This window comes from Danaus plexippus, chromosome 8 (assembly GCF_018135715.1).
Source record: "Danaus plexippus chromosome 8, MEX_DaPlex, whole genome shotgun sequence".
NCBI classification, from domain to species: domain Eukaryota; kingdom Metazoa; phylum Arthropoda; class Insecta; order Lepidoptera; family Nymphalidae; genus Danaus; species Danaus plexippus.
In genome coordinates this window covers 4,862,880-4,888,694 of record NC_083542.1, presented here as the reverse complement: position 1 = coordinate 4,888,694, position 25,815 = coordinate 4,862,880, and the positions used below count along the sequence as shown (strand labels likewise).

The 25,815-nt window shown below is 31.5% G+C and overlaps 2 protein-coding genes and 2 long non-coding RNA genes across 6 annotated transcripts; 2 read left to right on the top strand and 2 right to left on the bottom strand.

Moving 5' to 3' along the window:
* Positions 1–3,209: 3,209 nt before the first annotated feature.
* On the top strand, positions 3,210–6,226 carry LOC116773617 (uncharacterized). The gene is made up of 2 exons (XR_004353715.2): positions 3,210–3,651; positions 5,743–6,226. It is a non-coding gene; the product is annotated as an uncharacterized LOC116773617 (long non-coding RNA).
* A 515-nt stretch (positions 6,227–6,741) lies between these two features.
* Positions 6,742–9,854, bottom strand: LOC116775797 (uncharacterized). Of its 2 annotated transcripts, none has more exons than XM_032668803.2 (5): positions 9,676–9,854; positions 9,472–9,587; positions 9,259–9,350; positions 8,895–9,105; positions 6,742–7,228 (listed from the first exon to the last, which is right to left on the bottom strand). In XM_032668803.2, the coding sequence occupies exons 1-5, from the start codon at positions 9,738–9,740 to the stop codon at positions 6,849–6,851; spliced, it is 864 nt and encodes a 287-aa protein (XP_032524694.2). In that variant the 5' UTR covers positions 9,741–9,854; the 3' UTR covers positions 6,742–6,848. The 2 variants fall into 2 exon arrangements, with proteins under 2 accessions (XP_032524694.2, XP_032524686.2); XM_032668795.2 differs by having other exon boundaries at positions 9,472–9,605; positions 9,676–9,853.
* A 714-nt stretch (positions 9,855–10,568) lies between these two features.
* LOC116773976 (uncharacterized) lies at positions 10,569–25,400 on the top strand. Its single transcript, XM_061521257.1, has 22 exons — positions 10,569–11,108; positions 11,298–11,451; positions 12,787–13,005; positions 13,176–13,281; positions 13,683–13,826; positions 14,216–14,374; positions 14,761–14,900; positions 15,166–15,433; positions 15,577–15,830; positions 16,482–16,605; positions 17,130–17,250; positions 17,633–17,873; positions 18,105–18,226; positions 18,626–18,779; positions 19,498–19,654; positions 19,968–20,114; positions 21,080–21,214; positions 21,356–21,509; positions 22,163–22,301; positions 22,770–22,861; positions 23,165–23,270; positions 23,829–25,400. Exons 1-22 carry the CDS (start codon positions 10,922–10,924, stop codon positions 23,959–23,961), a joined length of 3,456 nt encoding a protein of 1,151 aa, XP_061377241.1. The 5' UTR covers positions 10,569–10,921; the 3' UTR covers positions 23,962–25,400.
* Positions 18,665–22,252, bottom strand: LOC133318872 (uncharacterized). 2 transcript variants are annotated; one of them, XR_009752604.1, is made up of 5 exons: positions 22,160–22,252; positions 21,353–21,492; positions 20,476–20,599; positions 19,491–19,649; positions 18,665–18,767 (listed from the first exon to the last, which is right to left on the bottom strand). It is a non-coding gene; the product is annotated as an uncharacterized LOC133318872 (long non-coding RNA). The 2 variants fall into 2 exon arrangements; XR_009752605.1 differs by having other exon boundaries at positions 18,677–18,767; positions 19,496–19,649.
* Positions 25,401–25,815: the final 415 nt, after the last annotated feature.

Sequence of the window (25,815 nt, the reverse complement as noted above, 5' to 3'; positions counted from 1 at the left end):
ATAATTAAAAATAAAAAAAGGATAAACCTTGCTTTTTTTTTACAAAGTGTTTAACCTCTGGCTTAAAACCATACAAAATTTGTATACCTAGTCATAAGATATGGGAAAATAGGTATGTCTTTGAAAAAAAAATCTAAAATAACGTGACTTAGAATCATGGTTTTAAAAATTATTCTAATAATTTCATGTTTACGATACAAGGGAAATTGTCGTTTGAAGTCCAATAAAAATGTGCCAGAACTCTTAACACCTACATTGCTTTTTTCTTTATGATATTAAATTACCTGTTGGTCGTTCTGTACCGCTCAAGTTAGACACTTATCACAGGAAGGACGACAATAAATCTTAAAATATATTTATTGATTTTAATGAATAATCTTAGCCTTATGAAAAGCCGTAGTCACAATTCATAAAAATATTTATTATAAAATAAAATTAAAGTACTAATAGCTCGCTTCGTGACAGCAATCGTTGAATCTTTAGTCATTAAAAACAGATAAAAAATGTATTATTCTAATTTTTTAATAATACGTAATTTAATCGTAGGTATTACTTAACATATCTAGTACGTGTTGGGAAACATACGTTCGATTTCTCGTTTAACAGTTGACAGTAGATCATAAAATACAGCTTTATCAGTATATTTAGAAAGCAAAAAGGAAAATACACTCAAAAATACGTCAAAAACAATAATGGATATAGAATTTTCTTTTTTCCTTGGACATCAGAATCACTTATATCCGACACTTCAATCCAACTATTTTTAATATAATTTCAACAAAAGGATCTTATCACCTAATACTTAGGTACTGATACTTCCAGATCTATTATTTGATGGCTTATTATCGGGGAATATCAATGTTAATAAGAAATAAAACAGTTCACTTAGTAGTATTCGTTTTTGGACGCATACGCGTATTCCTATTTTATGCGATTTGTTGTGATTGCTAACAAATAATTAATAATTTAAATACCGTTTTAAAATGAAAGACTTTGGTACTATAGCTCATGCCATAATAAATTAAAAGTTCTTCATAAGTTATAGGCTATAACATAATATTATGTACTCGTACATTAGTTCATATACAGGTTTTCACGTCAGTGCAGGAAAGACAAAGTTTAATGACTATTTTTGTAAAAATATTTTATATAAAGAGGTATGTGGGCAAATCTTTTTTGTGCATATAAGATAAATATTCAATCACGCTTTCCAGATAACAAAAATTACTAGAATGCACACTCAATCATAACAAGTAGGTATACGCAAAACTCTCTTCAAGCACTTCTAGTATATCAAAAGTCCAAAATCATGTATTTTAGCGATTGTCAAAATTTATCAATGCTTCCATTAATTACTAAATAAGTAAATACTAATACTCCTACTAAAGAAAAATAAGGAGCACAACAAAATTCATTTCGAAATTAAAAGCATGTTTTTTAAAACAATTTTATCAGAACTATAACCGAACTAGACTGATTCCTGGCACAATTTTTGTACTTCAGCGGCTGAAAACATGCTGAAACTTGGTCCTTGGAAATGTATAAAGGGTTAACATTTCTCTTATATTTTTTTTTATATTATAATCCTGAGTACCCTGTGGAATATAAAAGGTTAAAACGTATGGACGTCGTAATTTTGGGTTCAAATGTTCAATATATGTAAGAATTTTAGTACAGTGACGACAAAACAATAACAGGTACATACGTAAAAATTTACGTTATTTTGACATTCGGTCCTCCAAGAACATCAATATTACATTATATTAAGATTAGAAGGATTCAAAATTTATATTGAAGGAAGCAAGACTGAGAGAATCGTTGAAGAACATTAGAAAAAATAGTTTTAGTTAGTTTTAAATGTTTAGCGCCGTTTCATATATCTTTGTTGGTTTAATGAATTGAAACATTTTTTATTACTTTGTTTTGAGTTTTGAATTAATGACTTAATTAAACACTGCTGGTAGAGCTAAAATTATTATATATATTTCTATATTCCGATATTCGTTTAGTTATATGTTCACCAAGAATATTCATCGCGTTAAGAACAAAGATGTCAGATTTTTATTTTAAGTTTCCTTTCAATTATCTTACATTTCATATACGAATACGCTATATTTCGTTTAAAATAAAATTATGCTATAAAAAACTAAAATTAAGAAACGTACAATTAAATAGTTATAAACAAAAAATAATGTTTCCTAAGAATCTTATAAAATTTAATACAATAGTAAAAAAAAATAAACATAAAAAGTCGAACTATGTAGCTAATGAAAATATAAAGGAACAAAATAAATGTTATCCCAAGGTGTCATTAAATATTAGGTATTATATACCCTATAGTAGATACAGCTTAAACTTGGATGTAGAGAGAGGAATTAAGGAGGAATTAAGAGGAATTAATTAATACTTTAACAAAATTTATATGGGAACAAGAAAAGACCCAACTAATCCGACTGAACAATATTCACCTAAACCGAGAAAAATTATTAGCATCATATTAGAAATAATGATTACAAAGGCTAAAATATTTTAGGAATTAATTTGAATAATTTGAAGACGTCTCCATGTAAAATGTAATGTTCTTTCAAATAAAATAAATTGAGCAATTATCTATTATACATAAAATTAAGATAAATATTTAATTCAGTTTAATAAGAGCATAGATAAAAATTATAATTATAATCATAGAAATATATTTAAGGCATATCAATTCGCTACAAAAACGTCCTCGACGGTTTGAACAATGAGTGAATGTCATTACGGGGCCACGACTTCGCAACACTCAGCCAAACAGCGCTTTAGGAATGTATAGAGACGAATTCATAGCATGAATTAATAATTATCGCGTCTATATCGATATTTTCTAGCATATCCCTGAAACTTATCTAAGAGTACGCCTACATTAATATTACGTCAATTTTGTTCCGTACCTCTATGTTGCTGTTTTTATAATAATATTTATTAACAAAATTATTTTAAAAAAGCAGTTCCTACAGGTTTGTTTATTTATAAACATAATATTTCTTACTTAAAATTAACATATTAAATTTTAATTTCACTTCAATATATCTATTGCGGAACATAAATACAATGTCTTCAATCTAATTCAATACATTAAGTATCCCGCACAAAAAAAAAAACAAAATGGAGATCATATTCGAAATTATTTTAACTTAGAAGTTAAATCATAATGCATATTTGTTTTTGGTAATAATCAATGTTGAATACTCCTGATAATCAACTATTAAATTTACCTATTAATCCTTCCTGATGTAAACACTTAAAAACCTTCCTTTTTAAGAACCTATTTAATGTGATTGATAACATTAACACAGATTCCTAAATGTTATTATAATTCGGATAAGTCCATGTTTTCAAATGTGATGGAGACTCTGTACGATTTATAGTTCACCATTTGTTCTCAATAAAAAAAAACAACATCGCTAGTTCGTTCACTGTATCCAGCGTTTAGTATTTTCGTCAGCGTTCCGAAGCACCGTGTATTGTAAAACTTGTTTTCACTTATATTACAAATAACCTTTAGACATGACGCACGCGTTTTTAGTTGTGGTTACAATCGCTATCAGTTTAAAGTTGCTGTTTTTGATATTTTCACTGTTCGTTACACTCACAACCAGCTCGGATACGCAGGTGAGCATACATTTTATACAAAAAAAACTATTTTAAACTAATAGCTGTGGAATATTACTAAATTCATACAGACTTTGTCGGCGATACCGTTAGTTATAAATATTTTAAGTGACAGGTTTTGAGCAAATATTTGTATTATATAGTTTTACTTTATTTCTAAAAACGTAACACAGTCGTTAGCGGAGCCTGAGATCGCTAAAAGAACCCATAACAATGATAATAAGAAACCATGAGATTTGATGATGAATTGAATTTATTGAAAGTATAAATAATATCTAAATAGAAAACTAGAAATAATGGTTATGTTATTTTATTGAAGTAACGCTGTCTGGAAATTAATATTTAAAAGCACTATCAATTTCAATAACTAACATATGATGAAATTTTGTTAAAATTGATGAATACTGTAAATATATAACATAAACAATATATGTATATACGTATCTCAAAAAAAATTTTGGTTATTAAGCTTCGTCTTTAAAATAAACGAGTATAATTATTAAGTTGAGAAGTTCTTTTGTTAATGAAAATAAAGAAAAATATGCCATGTAAAGAAATAAGCCTATTTACGTCGTATCTATATGTCTCTCTGTTTATAAATCCTTAATGAAACCAACATTTCCCGGAACTTGGTGGGGACAAGTTGGATCCTTATGTTCTCGTAATTAATGGATTTTAGTGTTCGCAATTGTTAAGAAAAATTTATCATTTATATATTTAGAAATTGCTCTTTAAGTCTATTTTTAAGTCATAAAAATTATGGTATAGTTGTATATGGGACATACGTTGATTACGGGCTATTTTCTACAGCGATAGAAGTCCGTAAGAAATAGTTTTAATAACCGCATTTCTATCCTTTCTCGGAATTTAGAAAGAGCTATAGTTGTTGAAGATCATACTCCTTATTTGCTCAAACTTCTATCTTGTAACTCTTCAAACTGCTTGAAGACAGGTTGTATGACAGTGTAATTTAGTAAATTTAGTATTTTGCAAGAATTTTACATATCCAAAAGGTAGTTTTAATTTTTAAGAATTTTCACGCCAGGTTTATGTATAATTCGCACCGCTTGATACATTTTACATCTTGAGACTTTTTTGATATTAAGTCAGCTTTCCTTACTTAATCTCTTCGCAAGGTTTTATAACAAAATAGTTTCTTAGAAGAATAGAGTATTTAAGTTCATTCATACCCGGTAAAACATCCAAGAATTACATGCTACATATGCAACGCAACTTCGTTTTGGATAGTTTAGCATGTTAACTAAGTAGATATACAAACGACTAGGACAACTTTTTGCTTCATTTTCATTTTTAAGAAAATACAACGTTATTAACGTTTCGGTAACTTTACCTACCTGCTGCCAGTTTTAATTCCATTTAATCTTGTTTATATTCGTCTAGTTCACCTTGAATGTTAACGTATTTGTATTTTAATATCATCTAATTATTTAGGGTTTATTTTAGTTCAAGTACGTATCAGCAGTCGAATAATTTTTATGGAAGAATATATATATATAATATACACTTAATGTTTATATTATTGTAATTAACTAAGAAACATTAAGTTGATAAAAAAATGTAATGAAATGTGAAATAATCCATTCGTTGCGTAATTTAAAACTGAAAAATTTTAAACCTCATAATGTTCTTTAGATGAGGCTATTCATTTTTTTTTGCCGCCACATAATCAGTTAATGTTTTTGATAAACAAACTCACGCTCCCATAACAATTTTGAATATGTACTATTTAGTTAAAATCAATTTAAATACCGACATTGGCCAAGAAAATCTCAATCAATGACGTGATCTGTGCTATAAAAAAGTTCACTGATATCTTAGATTCTTGTACAGATATCAAATATTTGCCAAAATTGTTATATTTTCAATCTATCTCTGTTTTATAGAACAGAGTCCTGGTATATATGTAATTTTAAGTGTATGAACGACTTTAACTCAATTTTATACCTTTTATTTTTATAAAAACTCAGTTGCAATTAATGACTCGTTAATTTTAATATTTTGCTATTAATTTTTTTTATACTTATTTTGTTTTTGCCGCCATAATATATTTAATATACATTACATTTGCAGACGCCTGGCGATTTGCAGACGAAGCAACGGAAAACGAACGTGATGTCCATTTGGAAGCAAACATTCTCAAGATTCTTTAGCAAACCGCAGTGTATGGACGCGAACAGCAAAGCATTCAGTATGAAACTTTGAAAACATATCTTTTATGTTATTTGATGATGATTTAAAAAAATTCTTAAACGTAACTAGAAAATTGATGTTTTAATGGAACCATTAATTGGTGATATTGATGTGAAATTTTACTCTTCTCGATACCCGCATTTAATAGCCTCAGGGGTGTAAAATACAGAGTGATGGAAGCAAACTTAGTATTACGGTTGTGCAATATTATGTTACTTTATTACTTGGAAAAGAATTTTAAATATTTTTTATACTAGATTAGTATATTTAAAAATACATTAAACATTATATAAGAAAAGTATTTTACATTTTTATCGAAGTCAATTTAACTATGTATTTGTATTATAAAAAGTAATGAAATTTCGTTTGGCATTTTTTTTAATATAATATCGAGAAAACCTCGGAAGTTAACTGATTACAATCGAGACATTTCATTCTGTTATCATATCAGATGACAGTTTAAATGTGATAACATTCCAAAATCAAATATGTAAACACTACCTGGTTTTTTATGATTAAAAATATAGTTTCATACCACCGTCACATTTTATATGAGATTGTGATTAAAAAAAAAATGAAAAATCTTTCAACCATACAGACTGGGCATTTATGTAGTCATACGACTAGGAATTATTAACTTTTTTTTGTAACAACTGATGTAGTGTAATTTAAGCAAACCGTTTGATAACTTTATCGTTTTACGATAATAATTTTATACTGATTATATTTTCGTAAGTAGTTTTGAAATGGATTGCAACGCGCGTATAACTTTTTACCATTTCAGTAAAAGTTAATTCCAATGTTGGTAATAAAATATCAATCAATCAATCAAAGTAAAGATGGCAATAATTTTTATAGGTATTTTAAATAATAAAACAATAAAACAAAAAATATATAATTTCACCAAAAGATTATCGTAAAGATAGACGTCAATCAAACGTCAAATACAAAAATAACATATTTTTATAACAAAACAATACATAGTTTTATTTTCCTCTACCATTTTTTAATAACATTAGATTAATTTCGCGTACTCCAAGCGGTGACACCATGGTCTTTTTATGGATGTCCAATGCCACGTTCTCCTTTTTATATCTCAAAGCTTCTTTAACAATATATTTATTGAGGTCATGTACGTGAGGGTGCGTCGTGTACTCCGCTACGTCCATCCACTTGCATGCGTTAACCTCCCTCTGTGATAGTATAATATCCTGTGAAAGTGCCTTCATCATCAACAGCATGTATATATCCGAGTTTCCGTACATCATGTTGTGAGTGTGTCTGAATGTTATCAAAGATTCAAACTCTGATTTGACACCGGTCTCTTCGAAAACCTCTCGTTTGGCTGCATGGGTTATGTCCTCGCCTGAATCGGAAATGTATTAAAACTTAACTAAACTATTGAAATAGTTGTAATTAATTATAATATAAATATATTTTGTCAATCTTAGAAATCCTAAACTTTGAATAACCTAGTTCCTCCGCAGTTTAAATGACGTAATGTATAATTGATAAATATCTTTATCTATTACAATCTCATTCCAATATGTAGCTTGTATAGTTGTGAATAACTATTTATCTTCTCCAAAGTCTAACCTTGTTTACGTGTATTTCTCAATTTGAATGTGGTCCTCTATCAACAAAATACATAAATGGACATGAAGTAGCATTTTCCTTATAATCCTTATACGAGGTATATTAAAATCGACTACTGACATCATTGTAATTATGTTACATATATTTTAACTCTAATTTAGCTTTTTTTATGACTTTCTCTAAATGACGATTTTAAATTTAAACAGCCTGGCATATACTTATTTTAAGGTCCATTAAGAAACTTGATTGTAAATGCAAACCTAAGCCTATATAATCCTACAATAACATTCAGACTAGTTTTTACACTCTTTACAGATTAAATTATTATGTTTAAAAAGGTTTTTTTTTTAATATCGCCAAAGAAACAAGGGGTATAATTTTGTTTTAATATTGTACTAAAATATAGACCTTTAGCTAAATAGAAATAAAAAAATCAGGACTTAACTTATCTAAATATTGAACTATAAAATTCAAATTTACATACGAGTCGATATACATGTGTCAATTAATAGATAAAACAGTGTGTACATAGTCAAAATTAAATCCAGACAATACAAATTTCAAAACTGTTTCTGAATGTTGTTCACACTTATTGCTTATACATTATAAAATAATAATAAAAATAATTTATTGGTAATAAGAAAAACAGAATTAAATTTTTTTACCACTGCTAATTATGCAATAAAATTAAATACAAAATGAATATTTTATGCTGGTGAAATAGGTCTTCCTTGCCATGTGTTAGTTATAAAACTGTATTCCTTTTATCTTTTGCATATGCATGCATGAAAAGCAAGCAATGTCTTAATTTATGCCATCTAGTTTACTACTGGTACGAAATAAATATAAAGTATCTGATATTTCGATACATTTAAAGATTTTGTTATTCAATATATGAAGGTTTAAATGCAAACCTTATGTTATTCTAAATGTTCTTCAAATCCACTTCATTACAAATATAATTGCAGCCTTGATAGTATATTCTATATAAGGTAATGAAAGTCTTAATATTTATTTATTGTCCATTTAATTCTATAACTAAGATATTTTATTTTAAAGATCAAAGTTTACTTTAATTAAGTAATAAGCGAGGAATTTTCAATTTTGATATTACTTTGTATCCTTCATTGTATATAATTCTTAGCAAGGGATTTATCTTTGTAAAATAAAAAAATAACTCTGTATGAGATATTAACGAGTGTGTAGTAATGAGTTTAGAAGTCATTAAAATAATGTTTATTTCAGTCTAAATAACAATGTACTGTTTTGCTTTTGAGAGTCCTTGCCCTGCTTTTAAGAGAGTTTTAATACCGGGATAACAATGTAAATCAAACAAAACTTAGCAAATTCTGTGTTTTAAAGAGTTTCTCATTAAGTAGAAATTCACTACATGAAGTTTAAATACACTGTTTTATAAATAAACGAAATAATCTCACCTCTTTCGACATATCCACCAGGTAATTTCCAATGGGGGTAATTATAATTCTTTTCAGAGACAGCCAGGAGCTGATCTCTATCATTGAGTACAAGCGCCCCCACACCGAGGTTTGTGTGACAAGCTGGTGGTAGATTTGGTTGAATATCAGCCGGCAACCATTTGTACATCATGAGGTATTCATCTCTGGCATGATGAAAATTAAAACCTTTCTAAGAATACCAACTGTATTTTTAATTATTTCACAAATCTAATTTTTATAAAACAATCATTTTAGTAACTTTTATTTTCCAACCAGTATTGAAATTTTTTGTTTTATTGCACAAAAAGGAACAAAATAATATGTGTGTAATAAATTTTCTTACTTGTGCTAGTAATGGGACATAGTCTGCATGCATTATATGGATCTTGAACCATATACATTTCCGTTGTTCTTCAGTCCATTGTTTTAAAGATTCTAAAAAAGTAAGGACAAAATTGTGCTATAATATATCTTAACCAAAGTTTAACATTATAATAATGAAATGAGTTAACGAATTAATCAGAGTGACTATATAATTATTGCAATAATTACTTACTTTGTAGAGTGTCATTAAAGTTATCTTTTGCACAATTAAACTTAGTAGAATCTACTGTAATACCATTAAATCTATCTAATTCCCCTGTTAAGACCTGGTCTGCTGAATATACAGCACTATTACATGTCAAATTTCTGAAATGAAAGGAAAACTGAAATTTAATGTTTCATTTATATAAAATTTCTTTTCCAAAATAAAACACACCGAATTTGATTTAGATAATAACTTAATCCCTTTAATTTACTGATTACTTTGTAATTAATAATCATTGTTTTAGTTTTGACTTGTTATATTATATAACTTTATTATTATACATTTATTGATAATTAAGTTTTTTTTGTACTAAAAAAAAACTATTTTGAAGCATCATTTGTGATTTGACATTGAGTGAAGACTACGGAAAACTTTTTCTTTGTCAAAGCATTGTTACATGTATCGGCATGTAGGCTTACATAATTTTTCAATATTTAAAAATTATTTCAACTCTATATTTTAGAACACGAATATTACTTTTAAATTCCTATTGTTGTTTAATTATAACCCCAAGTAGCTTTCCCATTTATAAAAATAAAGTATTTGTCAATCTGTAATCAAGACAGTTAAGATCAAATATTTAAATTAGGGTTTTTTTTTACTAACGTTATAAATATCCACAAAAAAAAAAAGTTACAAGACAAACCTCTGGGAAAAATTAGTATATCCAATTCTTATATTATATAAATCATAGTATTATGAATACTTGTTTAAATGATTCTATTAGAACTTTTCGAAATTTCGAACTAGATTAATTCGGTAGAAAAAGACATCAATGTTCCAGAAAGATTTCTAATAAATTGTTTTTTAAAAAAATAAGCTTTTTTAACAGAACAACATTAGTCGCGAATGCCATGAAGTAGTTTAAAGAAATATTATAAAAACTATACGCAATCACCGATATATGTTTATTAAGTTTTAATACTGTCTTTTATAATAATAATAAAAAGAACATATAATTTCTGGGCTTGGATGTTATCAGTTCGTCATCAAAAACAATAATTAAATATACTCTGTATTGAAAAATAGATTATACAAATTAAAATAATAGTTTTGACATCTTCAATAACAGACTACAAAGGGAAACCTGTCTTTAATTTAGATTTAACATAAATTGTGAATTCATAAGAGCACACGATCAATTCGTTTTAATCAATCCAATTATAAGGAACAATGAAAAGAAAAGCAATATGACTGTTACTACACCATGAATACATTTATATTAAATAAATTAAAAGAACAATGGTTTTACCCCAGCGAAGATTTAAAGGAATCTATACAATTTATAAGATTGCTATAGTAAATTGACCAAATGATTGTAAATAATAAAACAATAACTCGGCGTCAAGTGCTATCTCCGCCTACAGCGCCCACTATACTTATTATGTGATTATTGTGAGTGGTCAAGATTATCGAGATGTCTGGGGAGGGCGAACGCGCTTCTCGCCCAAATTCCTTGTTACTGGAAACGCCTGGACCGGAACGCGAACCGCTTCGATTCGATGTACAGCTCGTGGGAGCGCCTCCAGAAGTTGAGCAGCTAGTTAATAACATCAAACAAGTTTCAGAAGACTTTCTCTATCACTGGAAAACTTTTCCAATTGGTACCAAATTTTTATGAACTAATCCATGGTTACTGAAACTGGCCTATTTATATAAGATCTTCATTAAACAATATACAATAATGTTTCATTAATAAACTTTCATAGACATATTTTTACACAATTTTTACATATCATTCAATAGCTAATAGTAATTGCATATAAATCTTTTTTTAACAATCTTATTAACAGTTTTACCACCATCAAGATTCACTGGCCCAGACAATCGACCATCGGATATTATAATTGCACCTCCCTGTGATGAGTTGGATGCCGCAGCACTTGATGCTGGCATTGAACCACATCCCTTGACACCAAAACAACTACATGCAATCAGAGAAAAAGGGTAAGTATCCAATCAATACATAATCTTACTATCTAAATATTTGCATAACGAAATCCTGGAAAATTAGTAGGGACTAGATGATAATTTTAATTAAACAGCCTTATAACATGCCCTATTTAAGACAATGAGAGTATATAACACATTAATATGTACTGGAAAATTGGTAACACAAAGGCAAAACACATTTATGCTTAACGCTTTGCATCCTAATATCTCAATGAGCTTTCAATTGTAACTAATAGTAACATTAAGATGAAAAAGCTGAAATTTTATCCATTTTAACAATTTATCAAATTAATAACATAATATTAATCATTTGTGAGAGTAGATCCATTTGGTTACAAAAATATACTAGGATACGTTGAGATTCTTATTTTGTTAGCTTCCATATAGTTTTATCATTATTTTTTTCTCATAAGCCTGCACAAGGACAAAATATATATGCCGAGGAAGTTAAATGCTAAACAATTGGAATCCATTTGTGAATGGGGGTATGTCGCCCTGGTTATCTAATGTTTATGTATATGTATAGCTTATATATTATAATGGAACACTGATGCCAATAATTGCATTAAAAACAACAAAAAAAATGTGTCATAAATGTATTGTAAATTTTGATAATGTGTTTGTAAAAGATTTGACACTAAGGATTTTGCTTTATGGTTCAACATTCACTACAAACTAAAAATCTATTATTCTTTTTATTACATTTATTATGATACCTTCTGATTTTGGCCTAATTGTTATTCAGTTGTAAGATTGGCTTCATTGTCAACCCTGGAGTGTAGCATGTTCATCATTTCCATGTTATTATTTAGTGCCTGGGCCCTAGCTTAATTTTTACGTTTATGTAATGCATATTTAAATATTCTCCCATCCCTTGTGTCACCAATTAACGTACTATTGAATTATGGCATGATTTTGTGTTTACATCCCTTCCCTATCTTTTAGATTTCGATATAGTCGGAAACTCTATTGAATTCTCTTGACTTGGACAATTAGTAAAATAATTTATATAAATATGTAAGAAAAAATATTTCATTTGGTTTGTTTTATTAAAAAATACAGTTGAAACTCTACTTTATACAGAATTGCACTATGTTATTAATCAGCAATACACAATAGCACATTCATAGATTGCAAAAATAATAATATTATACATTTTTATTATTAAAATTATCATGAAATTTAACATATACAATTAAAATACGTCATAGGTAATTGTGAATTCGGTTATGTTTAAATATCGTAAAACAGCTACACACTAGCATGGCAACCTTGTCCAAAAAACCTTATATCTGAAGTATGCCTACTATATATTCATATTAAACCCAGTGAGTTCGAAGTACCATCGCGTCACTTCCCCGGCCAGACCCACGTGTGGAGAGTGGCGGGATGGCTCCAAAGAGGCCGTGCTCGTGCTAAGGAGGAACTCTACTGTCATGTCGCAAGAGCGGTGGCACTTATCGTGGTCGTATCAAGAGACAGACTGCTGAGAGACGAGCCGCTATCTTTGATAGCCGGTGGTAAAGCCTTCATGGAAGGATTACAACGGTATATTTAAAATATTTTATATTTTTCGGATAGGTTTTTAGATAGTCTACCTCAGGCTTAGGAATCGATTCCTTTCTGTTTGTTTGGTGTAGTGATTAATGTTTTTATTCCCTCGTTTATTTAATATATATATATACGATGCGGTTCTGTTGAAGATTATTATTTTACAGATTAATCGATCTAATATTTGGTCTGCCGTCTTTGGAGGCTCGCGATCTTGAAAAGAAAATACGCGAGGAAAGATCACGTTATTTGGTAGCTGAGTTAATATGTAAGGTGAGACTAATAGAACTTAGCAATATTTATCTAATAAATTAGTGTGTTTTTGTAACTGCAAACCGCTATTAAATGTAAGGGTGAGTCTTTGAAAATGTTCTGATTAAAAACGAAACAATTGCATAATTATAATTTCTTTTCCAACATCACTACAATTTAACATAATATGTATATGTTTATAGTAGAGACTCCTTTATCATAATCTACTTTGAAATATAAATACTTCATTCAGAATTTTTCCGGTTTAAAAAGCGCTGTAACGATTACGGTTCGAATTTTGCTGTCTATAATATATTATACAAAAAGTTTTTAATATAATGCGACAGATGAGTAAAACGAAAATCATCAGATGAATATTTTTCTTTTTTAATTCGCTTATAATATATTTTTTTTAATTTCAGAACGAAAACCAAGAGGACATAGCAGCTTTAGCGGCGTGGGTGTCGCGGGCCATGAGAAGGGCGGCTTCTGAGAAGACGGACGGTCGGGAACCGCGGGCCATACCACGTGTACCTTACATATATACGACACCGCAGAGGACACAGGTATACATAGCACTAGTTTGTTTCCGCGACCTCGTCTGCCTGAACTTCGGAAATGGTCTCGGAGAGATATGTATAAAATGTGTTTAAACAAGGGAGGTGATAACAAACCGTCAGCGCCATCTATTTGCCGTGTCACGTGACTTTATACACAATCAAACGACACTACACGCAATGAAGGCAAAATTACGTATGCCTATGTACTATACTGATGTCTCAGACGCAGACAAGTTGGTCTGACACACAAAACCAAGAAGTCAGAATTTCACAATTAATTTTGTCATCAATTTATAACTGTCGGGTTAGTGTTCGAGTAAATAACTCAAAAAAAAAAAACAGTAAAAGAAAAATATAATATTTGAAATTAGAACAATATATATTGTTTTGTTCAGGTCGATCTCCGTCTATACAAACGTGATCTCCTCCGTCGCGCCGCGTCCTCCCTACAGACCATACTAGAACGGGAGTCGAGAGGATGGTTCTTACACTTCCGTGAACGTAAAGCAGCTCTGCTCGCCAGTCAGAAGATGCCCATAAAGGATATTGAGGAGGTATACTATTCATATTGTAATAATAATAAAACATATATCGACTTTATACTTTTTTTTTTGCTATGACTTCATTCGCATTAGGGTTGTGGAATATTCTGCCAGTGTCAACATTTTTACTTGTTGATCGAATTATAATTTTGAGTTCTGTGTGCATAAAACACGAAGAAGTTTGTAATATACCTCAGAACATAGTTTCTAAGCCTTAAAAAAATAATAAATTGTTTTTTTTTTGTAATATATACTGTGGTTAATCTAGTTGCTTTGACAACGTCACCGTGAGAGCGGAATTATGTATGCTCAGCAGTTTTGAAATGATTAGTATTTATATTTATTGATAAGTAGCACTCAATAAGTACAAATATATTCTATATATTTTATATGTACAGGAGGTGAGCACGGCGGCCATGAAGGAGTACGTTAGTCGTGTGTGTAATGCTGTGCTCAGCTGCGAACAATTGGCGGCCCTTGGACCTCTGGTGCCCGAATTACTCGCAGCACAATTAAAAGCCGCTGTTATTGTTAACAGGTACCAATAAACATAATAACTATTTCTTCTTAAATTAGGTTTTATTTTTTATTATAAAAAAGATAGGATAATAAATTATAGTCTAAAATAATATTAAACAGAATTAATGGAGACAGATTTAAATTTATTTAGTGTCTCATTATATTATATACGATTATAGAAATGTTTGTATAAGTATTGGCTGCAAAGAGTCCAACCTAAGACAAAAAAACACAATTCAAAGTGAATTAGTAGAATAAATACATTTAAATTTTTTTATCATCAGAGCAGAAGAAGGAGTACGTCGCAAGCTGGAGGCCGGCCTGTCTAGTGCCGAGGCTCGCATCATAGCGGCACATCCCATACTGTCACGTGCCGACACTTGGAAGAAGGAGAAGCTAGCGGCCGCCGCCCACGGACTAAGGAACGAACTGCGCTGGACGGCGATGGAAGACGCGGCAAATGCTATGCAGGTCCACAAACTGCATCAGCACAGATATTTCCTGCTGAGGGACTTGGCTTTCCTCAAGGACAGGGAACCATTGCTTATGAAGGTACATGTAGACAATTATTTCTCAACCGTATGATATGTACACAAAATGTTTGTCATAAGAAGGGTGATAAAGGAAATGCATGTATGTAATTATATTTATGGAGTTATAATAAAAACATTAATAAACAATTTGATATAATTCAGGAGCTTCGTGCAGCTAAAACTCCTACTCGAGAGTTCACCTGGGCTACCCGTATCTGGTTTCCGGATAACTGGACCATCATACGTCACTTCCGGGGTCGATCAGAGCGGATACCAACCGTCATCAGTGGCAGAGCTACCAACATAGTGACCCCCCGGTCGGACCCGTCCCAGCCTGTATTCCTCGCTGATCGCGAGAAAATACGGACTACTACAACAAGGTGGCCATTTTGGAGATTGCTCAATCTTGCTCACAGGTAAAAAATGCTTAGAGATCATTTTATGTTGGTCATATATCATATCAAAATCCTTATATACCTGACTAACACTGTCATGGACTCTATGTTATTGATGAACTCTACCAATAATAGTTGCTCTCATACATCTTAAAGACAGAAATAAGTTATAGCTGTTACCCGCGACTCCGTCTGCGTAAGAAAAGTAATAAGACACAATGAAAAAACTTACGCTCCGTATGCGCCATGCCTCCCACTCGAGCGATATAATTTCGAGATGGGGATTCGGAATCTTGATAGAAAGTAACCTAAGTTACTCCTTATTATTAAATTACTAAAATGGCTATAAAAAGTAGGGGTTGGTGATAAAAATTTTGGGTTGTATGTATTTGTTAATGTCACATTATAAAATAATAAAAACAAAAAATATCGTCCAAAAATTAAGAGTGAAAAACCCTTATCATTCAGGGGTATGAAAAATAGATGTTGGCGGATTCTCAGACCTACTCAATATGCTCACAACATTTCATGAGAATCGGTCACGCCGTTTCGGAGGAGTACGGGAACGAACATTGTGACACGAGAATTTTATATATAAGAATATTATATTAGGAAGGGAAGATAACACATTATTTAATATGTTTTAAGTATAGCTGATTTTATACTATTCAGGAGCTGGTGTTGGACGTGGAACATGATGTTTGTGCTGGGAGTGCTAATCCCTTGGTGTTCTCCGCTGTCTCTACGGACGCTGCTCTGTGTCAAACCCTTTGTACCGGATCTAGAGCTGTCTCAGGTAGATGCATGACTTTATTATTGATAGTGACTATGTAACTACATGGAGTATAAAATAGACATATGTTTGATGAAGATATCTTAAAATTATCATACATAAGGTTGTAGAAATTCAATGTCTTGAAATACATTGACATAGTAACAAATATTATGTACAAACATACAATATATCCTTGTGTTTGACTTCATATGATTAACCTTTGCTTTATGGATTACTAGCTTTTGCAAGCAACTTCGTCCTTTTAGGTTTCGGAATTGAGCTCGGAGCACATAAAGTGTACTTAAGTTATAGATTAAAAAAAATATTACCGTTTAGAAATAGACTAAGTCACGTGACTTCATACATAATACTCTTAATATGACTGACGTGTTTCCAAGGAAACTATATTATTGGAAAATTCTATCAAAGTACTCTCAGTTTTTTCACGAAAGAGCAACCCACGTATAAATAACTATTCCGAATATTACATTTTTTATAACAATAGACTCAGTTGTTCACTTATTATACGTATTAATATATTCCAGGTAAACGGAACGCTGTTCCCGAAACGTAGCAGTGAAACACAGACCATGTGGTCGCAACTGCTCAAACTGTGGCGACACGTGTCCAAAGAGAGGACACGCTTTGAGACGGAACCTGATACGGGTAAGCAAATATAAACCTTAAAACAATATACATAGCTATATAAATCGTCTTAACAGTATTAATGAGTTATCTAGTTACTGGAACATAATTAATATTTCACGTAAATATAAATAATGTATCGCTCGGGAATCAATAGAAACAAGATATGTATAGACTAGGCTTTATAATTTTATAATAAAACTCGCAATGTACGGTATTAAATTAAATACTTTACCTTTAATTTTTGTTATACACTATTTATATTCTAATAGCATTAATATTATTACTACATTTTCAAAAGCTCTGGTCTTAAATGTTTTTTATGGAACGAATTTAGTCATTAAAGAAATATAGGTCCCCTATATTTAGACAGTAAAATAATATGTCAGCACGCTTGTTTCAGGACTTCTGGGTAAAGGTATGAGCAGACAGGCGAATCGCATATGGAACTACGGTGTGATAGGCGGCTGTGGATCTCTGGCGCTGCTACTGCTGTTCCCGTTGGTGTCACTGGCGGCCAGCTTACTCTCACTGGCTGTAGCGGCCAGTGTGCCAGTGTGGATGCCACCGCTGGCCGTGGCATTACACGCTGTCAATGCGCTGGTGTTCGATCTAGATTGTCCTGATCCACCGCGGCTTAATCGGTACTCATTGTGAATATTATATTATATATTATTTACCTTAATCACATTCATCATCATAAGCCTATAGGAGCCCACTGCTGAGCTAAGGCGTCTTCTCACATGGAGAAAGTTAGAGCATTAATCACCACGCTGGCTCAAGACGGATATATAAAAAAAATTGTATATAAAAATGCCCTCACAAAAAAATGTATATTAAGACAAATTAAATAGTATTATCATTATTATTTTCAGTTGGTTCGTGCTGTTCGAGGTGTTGATATGGCGTATTGGGTTGCTGGGTGTGCTGCAGCCGATTGTGGCGTTTATTGTGGCTGTCTTCGTGTGTCCGCTGACAGCTCTCATTATGCTAGTCTGTAAGTTTATACGGAAATTTCATTTACAAACAATATCATGTACGAAATTTAACAGGTTCATTGTCATTGAAATTGGAGAGAAATATTTATCTTATATTTTTTTTAAGATATATGAATATATATGAATAATTAATTATCTATGTCATTATATGTCATATTCAGTCATCACTGTACACATCCAGTATATAATTTATAAAACTTTTCTCAGTTTTAATTATTGGCATTGATTATTTTCATGAGTATAACCACACCTTTATAACTATACTATACATTAGTGTGGAAACTCTTATAGAACAGTTCAACTGGAATATTATAACATAATGTGTAATACTAAATGTAATGTATGATAATGTATCTGTCAGCTGTATGATGTTGTTAACACGTATGTCGTATGCGTAGTGTGTGTCAGCTGGTGGTGTTTGCGCGGCGTGTGGGAGGCGGTGTCGTGGCGCGTGTTGTTGGTGCGAGGCGCCCGGGTCCCGGCTCACGACTCGCGGTTCTGTCGCAGAGTCGCCGGACCAGCTCTGCTCACACACGCCTCCTATCAGATCACGTATATATACTACCTTCATATACACACACATATATATACATTATAATTTAACTAGACATTAGACCATGTTACTTATTTACAACTGATTATATAAGGAAATTAAGCTAACATGATGAACACAATATCTCAGCAATAGCCTATAATACTATATTATAGCAAATATTAACATGTATATGAATACTATAGATTTTTGAATATTGTTAACGATGGGTATATTGATGTAACGAAGATATGAATTCTATATGTCATAGATAGATTTGATGTTGTTATTATATTTAAATTCTTCTTTTAGTTACATATATCAAAATGAAATAATTAATCAAATTTAATTAATTTCATTATATGAACCATTTAGTACATATTATAATTCAATGACCATACCTAGTACATAAGTATATATTATATTTAAGCTCAATATCGTTTGAAATATTCCACAATATTTTATCAAATTATACCTCTACAATACACACGTGTACAACATTTGTGAATTCCCAATAATTGTAAAATTACAATGTATAAAAAAACACCAAACTGGTAATGTTTCAATAACTCAGGCCATCATGAGACATTTTTTATAGTGTCCATACAATGTAATAAAAAAAAGTAATTCAATTAGTTTCAAAGTTATACAATTATGACTATTTAATGTTACATTTCATGAAAAAAATATTTTTTTTTTCTAACAAATAATAATTATATAACACTTGTTACTGTACAGGGCCGCCCAGGCGTTGGCCGCGGTGTGTGCTCGAGGCGAGCTTGAATCCCTCGCCACGTGGGCGACTGAAGTAGAGGCCGCCATAGAACGGCCGCTCAGAGACTACGCTCACTTCGTAGACGCCTGCTTCGGACCATTCTCAGTACAGATAGCTAAAGTAAATGTTTTATATTATTATTAATAGAATTATATCAAATTTTCACTGTTATATGAATCCTTATATACATAATTGTTTGCGTTTTTTTTATTGTTTTATTTTTTTTTTTTAATTTTTTGAATATCGAATCAGTTGAAGTTTAAACGTGACAGCCTATATTTATTATGTATGTTTTTAGAATTTTTCTCGTTTAATTTTATAAGTAACATTGTTATATTTATCAGAGCCAAGTTAGGTTCAAACGTTTTGTCGTACACGTTACAATCAGATGGCCGAAACCTTTGTTAAACTTTATTATTAATTTTATAAACAGACGGGTGCTTACAAACAACTTGAAAAGGAATGCAGTGAACTAGTTTGGTCTTTGAGAGAGAAAGTGGCGACGAGGAAACGCGAACTGTCCCTGGGTCTGAGTGACGCAGCCAGGGCCAGGGTACGGATGCAGGCGCAGGATTTGAGGGTAGGTTATAAAAAATAAAGACTATAATAATATACAGGAATACAGATAAATCGCTAAAATGTAACGTACGGGATGTAGGTTGTGATATACACGAGGTGAATAATCGGAAGACAGATCTTAAGATAAGTCATACCGGTTTCTACTTGTCATAAGGTATTGTGAAGTTTTCATTGCTAGTCATGATAAATACCCTCTCTCGGCCGACATTGTATGTAAACGAATTTTTTAATAAACACTAAGTTGATTCTACATAAGCTCTATGGCTTTCATACCCAGCCAGAGGTTTTAGGATAACTACAAAACTTATTTTGACATATATAATAATAATAATACTAACATTACCATCTCTTACTATCCATACCTCAGATTACGTGGTTTCTCAAATGTTTGAATAACAATACTATCACATTGCTCGTGGTATGAGGAGTCTTGATTTACACGGTCAGGAGTTCGTTCAACAGATTCAGTAGCTGCCACGGTGATGTCTGTTCAATTTTCAATATTTTTATCGCGAATACTGATGCTTACTGATTTAATACTGATGCTTGCTCAAAATTAAATTGTTACATTGCTTTAAATCTGAGGTTCCCAAAGTTATTTAGTCTACTGCCCACTTTGAGAATATTTTTTTATTTCACCTACTGAAAAACAAATGAAATCACAAATACAGCAGGCCACTATACAACCGCCAATTTTCTATCTGGGTCTCTTACCGCCCTTTTAGGCCTCCAGCACCACAAGGGGCGTTGTCGCTCACTTTGGAAAAGGCTGATTAAGACCATATTTTTTTTATTTTGTTTTACATTTTACTGGACGTTTCTATTACTTAACGGCAATCCTGATCACGGACAGAGGAAATGATATTTTTCTTTATATAATATGTACTAGCGACAATATTTTTTGTTTATATTTATTTTTAAATTGCTATAAATTAATACTCTGACTTCTAACATTAATATATACAGAAAGCTGTCCATCTATCAGCGGTGGAACTGTCCCGGGTGTGGGGGGAGGCGGCCTCGAGGAGCGACGACTGGTGGACGGCGCGGGGACTTGAACCCGCGGACTGGCACGCACTCGCCGCCAACATGCTCGTTGAGGTACAGGGGACACGACCACACAAACACAATGACATATGAAACACACACAGACATGAGATCTGTTTGGAGAGAACGATGTATGAAGGAATAAAATGATTTTGAAAATACTATACAATGTAATAAAGAAACTGGCACTACTAGGTATTCGATGCGGAGATTCTAGTCGCGTTGGAGGAGGGCGAAGCCCGAGTGTCACTGGAGGCAGGGCCGGGGGCTGCGAGGTGGGGCCGAACCGCACGCGACCACGCACCGCCTGACGTGCTGGCTGAGAGAGACGACTGGGGACCGGCGCCCGGTGAGGAGATACGACGATACATGAACACATACATACATATTGATGTTATTGTTGTTATAACATTATTATGAAAATTATAGAAATAACTTTGTTAAAAGCAATGTGTTTGCTAGAGAGAAAATATATTCACATCTCAGAGAACACAAAATAATCTGACCATGTCAATAGAAACTTATCTGATAGGACTTCATACAAGAAAGTGGATCATTTAATATTTTTCTCTTTGATGCTGTTCTATTTTATTTTAACATAACATACCTAGGATTACACACTACAAGCCGAACAAGTATCATATTTTGCTTAAAAACCGCACACAGTCGGTTCAAATTGATTTTTTTCTATCTTTCCTTGAAACATTTATAAATGTGATCAATGATAATCATCTGTTTGCAAATGTATTACACAATATTTAATTACTTGAAGTGCCAATGACACTGTAGTAAATCTGTCGTAGCCTTAATACTTTTTCTATATACTACTTAATTGTATAATGTAAATGAAAATTAAATATTTCTTAAGCTTTACATTGACAGTGAAATCATTGACAGATGTCAAAACTCTAAACCACAGATTAAATATAATCTCATCAAAACTGCTTCGTTAATTGAATAACTAATTATTAGATATCACATATTTATACACTACGTTACCAGGTGTGTGGGGTGAGTGGTCGGGTACTCCGGCCCCCCGGGTGCCTCCGCCCTCGCTGGAGGTGTCCGCGTTCAGTCCCCGGACCCCCGCGCTACCCCCCCTGCCGCCGCCCGCTGCCGTCGCCTTAGTACTGCATAACAGGTAATATATACTCTATAAACGTATAATAAAAATCTAAAGTTGTAAAAAGTACATTACAGTCACCTCACAGAAAGTTTTGTAACTCTGATCCTTGTTATTTGGCTCTACCGAGATTGATAATATAATGTGAGAAGATTTCTTAATGATAAACTCTGAACTGTTGGTGTCTAGTTTGAAGAAGCAATCAGTGAGAAGGGCAGCAGAAGTAATTTGATAGCAAATCGATAATATAATCTATGTACGATAATTATATAAATAAGCCTCAGTAACCGTAAATTAAAAAGAAATGAGATTATAATAATAAAATAATCTGAATCGACAATCGTATTTCATAGCTATTAATAATTTTGGATATAAGACAGTAAGTACCAAATAATAGTTGTCTGCTCCATATTTGAAGATATTTCTTTCATTATATTGCTTAATCATTTCTTCGTTTAAATTGATAACAATGTCATTTCTTTTCAGGGAATCGGACAATCCTATACAATTGGATTCAGAGCTCTGTACTGAAATACTGAAGACTCTAGAAGATGCGCCCGACTGTGACGACAGACGAGGTACAGGCTACCAATATTATACCTTTAAATATAAAAAATATATTTTAACTTAAACTTTATAAAGACACAATGGTATGGATGAATTTGTTATTAACAAACATAAACAACTTGTATATAGTAATTTCAATTCAACTTAATAATGTTTATAGAACCCAAAAGAGTGTGAATCCTGAATATAAATTTCATCGAGTATTATTTATTTTAATTTCATAATATATATATATATGACTATGCCTTATGGTGTTCATCAAATATTACCCTTAAGTAAAAGTAAGTTACTAAAATGTCATATCGTTCAACCAGATGACGTGGAACGTTATCGAGGCGGTGGCAGCGAGGTCACCAGCGACTCCAGCGGCTCCGACACACCGGACGACGACGGACGGCAAGAACACGCCCCCGAATGCAGGTGACATACATACATACAAGAACAACGAAACAAGATAAACATTATAAACAAACACTACACGTAACAAAATAGTTACTTCTCAATAAATCCACTTCTGTAAATGAAATTAGTTCAATCTAACGTAAATTGCACTATTCTGTATAATGTTTATGTTTCAAATAAATAAATTATCTTCTAGAAGCTAATCCTCTTAGATTTTTGACTTGGTAAAAAAATATACAATGAATTAAAAAGATGGACATATTAAATAGAATTGTATTTATAGGGGAATTGCTAGATGTCGCCCTGTCGTGACGATCTTAAGAGTAGTACCGCCTTTACAAAAAAAATTAATAGCAATAGTTTACTTAAAATGTTTATCTCATTAGCAACTGCCAGCATTAAACCATTTCCAAGTTAAAGTCTCGATGCACCCTGACACACTGACGTCATACCAATCAGATACAAGTCTTAATAATCTGTTGGTACTTAATTTATACGATACCTGTCAAAACTCAGTTGTGATAGAAATCATATGTATATAAATTTTGTAATAAAACAAAACAATTTCCTTTATAGAATATCACCGGCCACAGAGCGCGCGGCCTGCAGATGGACTCTCACAGGGAGAGGAGTCCGTCTGAGGGCAGACCTGGCAAGCCCCGAGGACGTGACCCTGGACACGGACAGGCATGTCGGAACATCCGTTTGAACCTTATTATATAACACATAAGTTCGAATTTCCTTTGAATTCAACATTACAAGATGAAAAATTAATTTTGATTTCTAATTCACACACAATAAGGTCGACTTTAATTTTTATTTCAAATTGAGTCAGTCTTAAAACAAATAAAATATGTATTATTCATTCTAATAATAATAAAATTAAATCTCCTCCTATATGGACTTCATCTCACATGGGACGAAGTCGGTTTTTATTTGAATTCTGTAACTCGGAGTCTTTATACCAATTTCAATTCTGCTATTATTGCAGTAGAGTTCAAAATCAATAACAAATAATAATAAGTCACTTTATAACCGACTTTAAATAATAATTGTAAGTCGAAAATAATATAGCGCTAGTACAGTACCGGCGAAATATATGGGCTCTCTCCATAGACGTTAAGAGTAACTAACACAAACGCTTAGCCTTATTTACTTTAAGCTTTACTAGATAATAATTTGACGTAGATATATACAATAACACGACCAGAAATTATCTATATCAGAATGTTTTATCTGTAAGATGTAAGCCTCATCTATATATAGCTTTAATGTAATTATATAAGAGAATTATATCGACTCATTGTGTACACGGAATGTACTGGATCTGTCAACCAAAGCTTAGTTAATTGTTTATTTATAATACTCTTGTTTTTATCAAAGCGGTCATGACGTGGAACGAAGAGAAACCTTCAAGATGTATTGTATGTATTATTGACATGATTATAATAGTTTTATCAGTAAATGTTTACCCTTTAATATGTTCATTATTATACAGCGTGTTCATTTCTGTTTAAACTTTTTATCAATTTGTTCGTATTCAGTGCACGTGATGACAACATTTCGTTGTTTCTCGTTCGTATATCATTAAATATATTTGTATTACAGACATAAAACAAATTTATGAATCTCTTGTTTTTAAAATTATATTTAATTTGTATAGTATTTTTTTTTTTATATTTTTTATTTTATTATTTAGGGAATTTTATATACCAACCCCATCGCTTTTGTAGTGTAATAAAATTTATATTATTATTTTTATTTCAAATAATTTCTCAAAATTGAACTGTCAACGTGACAAGTGACATTTTTTTGACAACTAAATGTGCATTTATATAGTTCTATTTATTTATAGTCTACATCATTAAGTCTCCATTCATTATAGTAAGCTCTTGTATTTATATTTAGTTATTAAAAAAATGTTTTTATGCATTTGATTACACTCTCTAGATAATATGTTAATGAATTATATCATATAAGAAGCAATAATCGCACATTTTAGATAGTAACGAACCGTTTGTCCGTCATTGTATTTATAAATATTGTATTTTATATGTGTAATATTTTTTTTTTAGACTAAAACACCGATACAACGACAAAATATGTTTATTCCTATAACCACCGATAATAAAATGCTTGAGATTTAAACGTTTGCGTTTTTATTCGTGTATTGGTACATCTAAGTAGGTATACGACAATTTGCAAGGGCTAATATTTTTGCTGTTTAAAAATGTTGACTAAGTGAAATGAGAACCTGGACATCGTTTTTGAAGAATTAACACATTCTGCAAGTGCGGCAAAAAGTTTTTAAATTCAGTAAAACTGTTTTATTTTTTCGTAATATTGAAATCTAATTTAATTAAAGGTACAAATTTATTGTGGACGTGCCCTAACAACAAAGGAAAATCCCTAATTCGTTTATGACAAAAGAGTTTTTAGTTTAGCTTGTGATTGTAACAAACTAAGAAAAATAAAGTTTTCATTTACATTTTTGAATCAAACATAGACATTTGGAGACTCCAGAATGTTACGGAAAAGAAAACACTAACCAATCGGATTGTAA

Excerpts from the sequence above, each read along its gene's own strand:
- LOC116775797 (XM_032668795.2), bottom strand. The coding sequence starts at position 9,740 with ATGATTATTAATTACAAAGTAATCAGTAAATTAAAGGGATTAAGTTAT. Across the intron at positions 9,106-9,258 it reads ATGTCCCATTACTAGCACAA|AAAGGTTTTAATTTTCATCA; the intron begins GTAAGAAAATTT and ends TGGTATTCTTAG. Across the intron at positions 7,229-8,894 it reads TGGTGGATATGTCGAAAGAG|GCGAGGACATAACCCATGCA; the intron begins GTGAGATTATTT and ends TTTCCGATTCAG.
- LOC116773976 (XM_061521257.1), top strand. The coding sequence starts at position 10,922 with ATGTCTGGGGAGGGCGAACGCGCTTCTCGCCCAAATTCCTTGTTACTG. Across the intron at positions 16,606-17,129 it reads CGGATCTAGAGCTGTCTCAG|GTAAACGGAACGCTGTTCCC; the intron begins GTAGATGCATGA and ends AATATATTCCAG. Across the intron at positions 17,874-18,104 it reads GATCCACCGCGGCTTAATCG|TTGGTTCGTGCTGTTCGAGG; the intron begins GTACTCATTGTG and ends TATTATTTTCAG.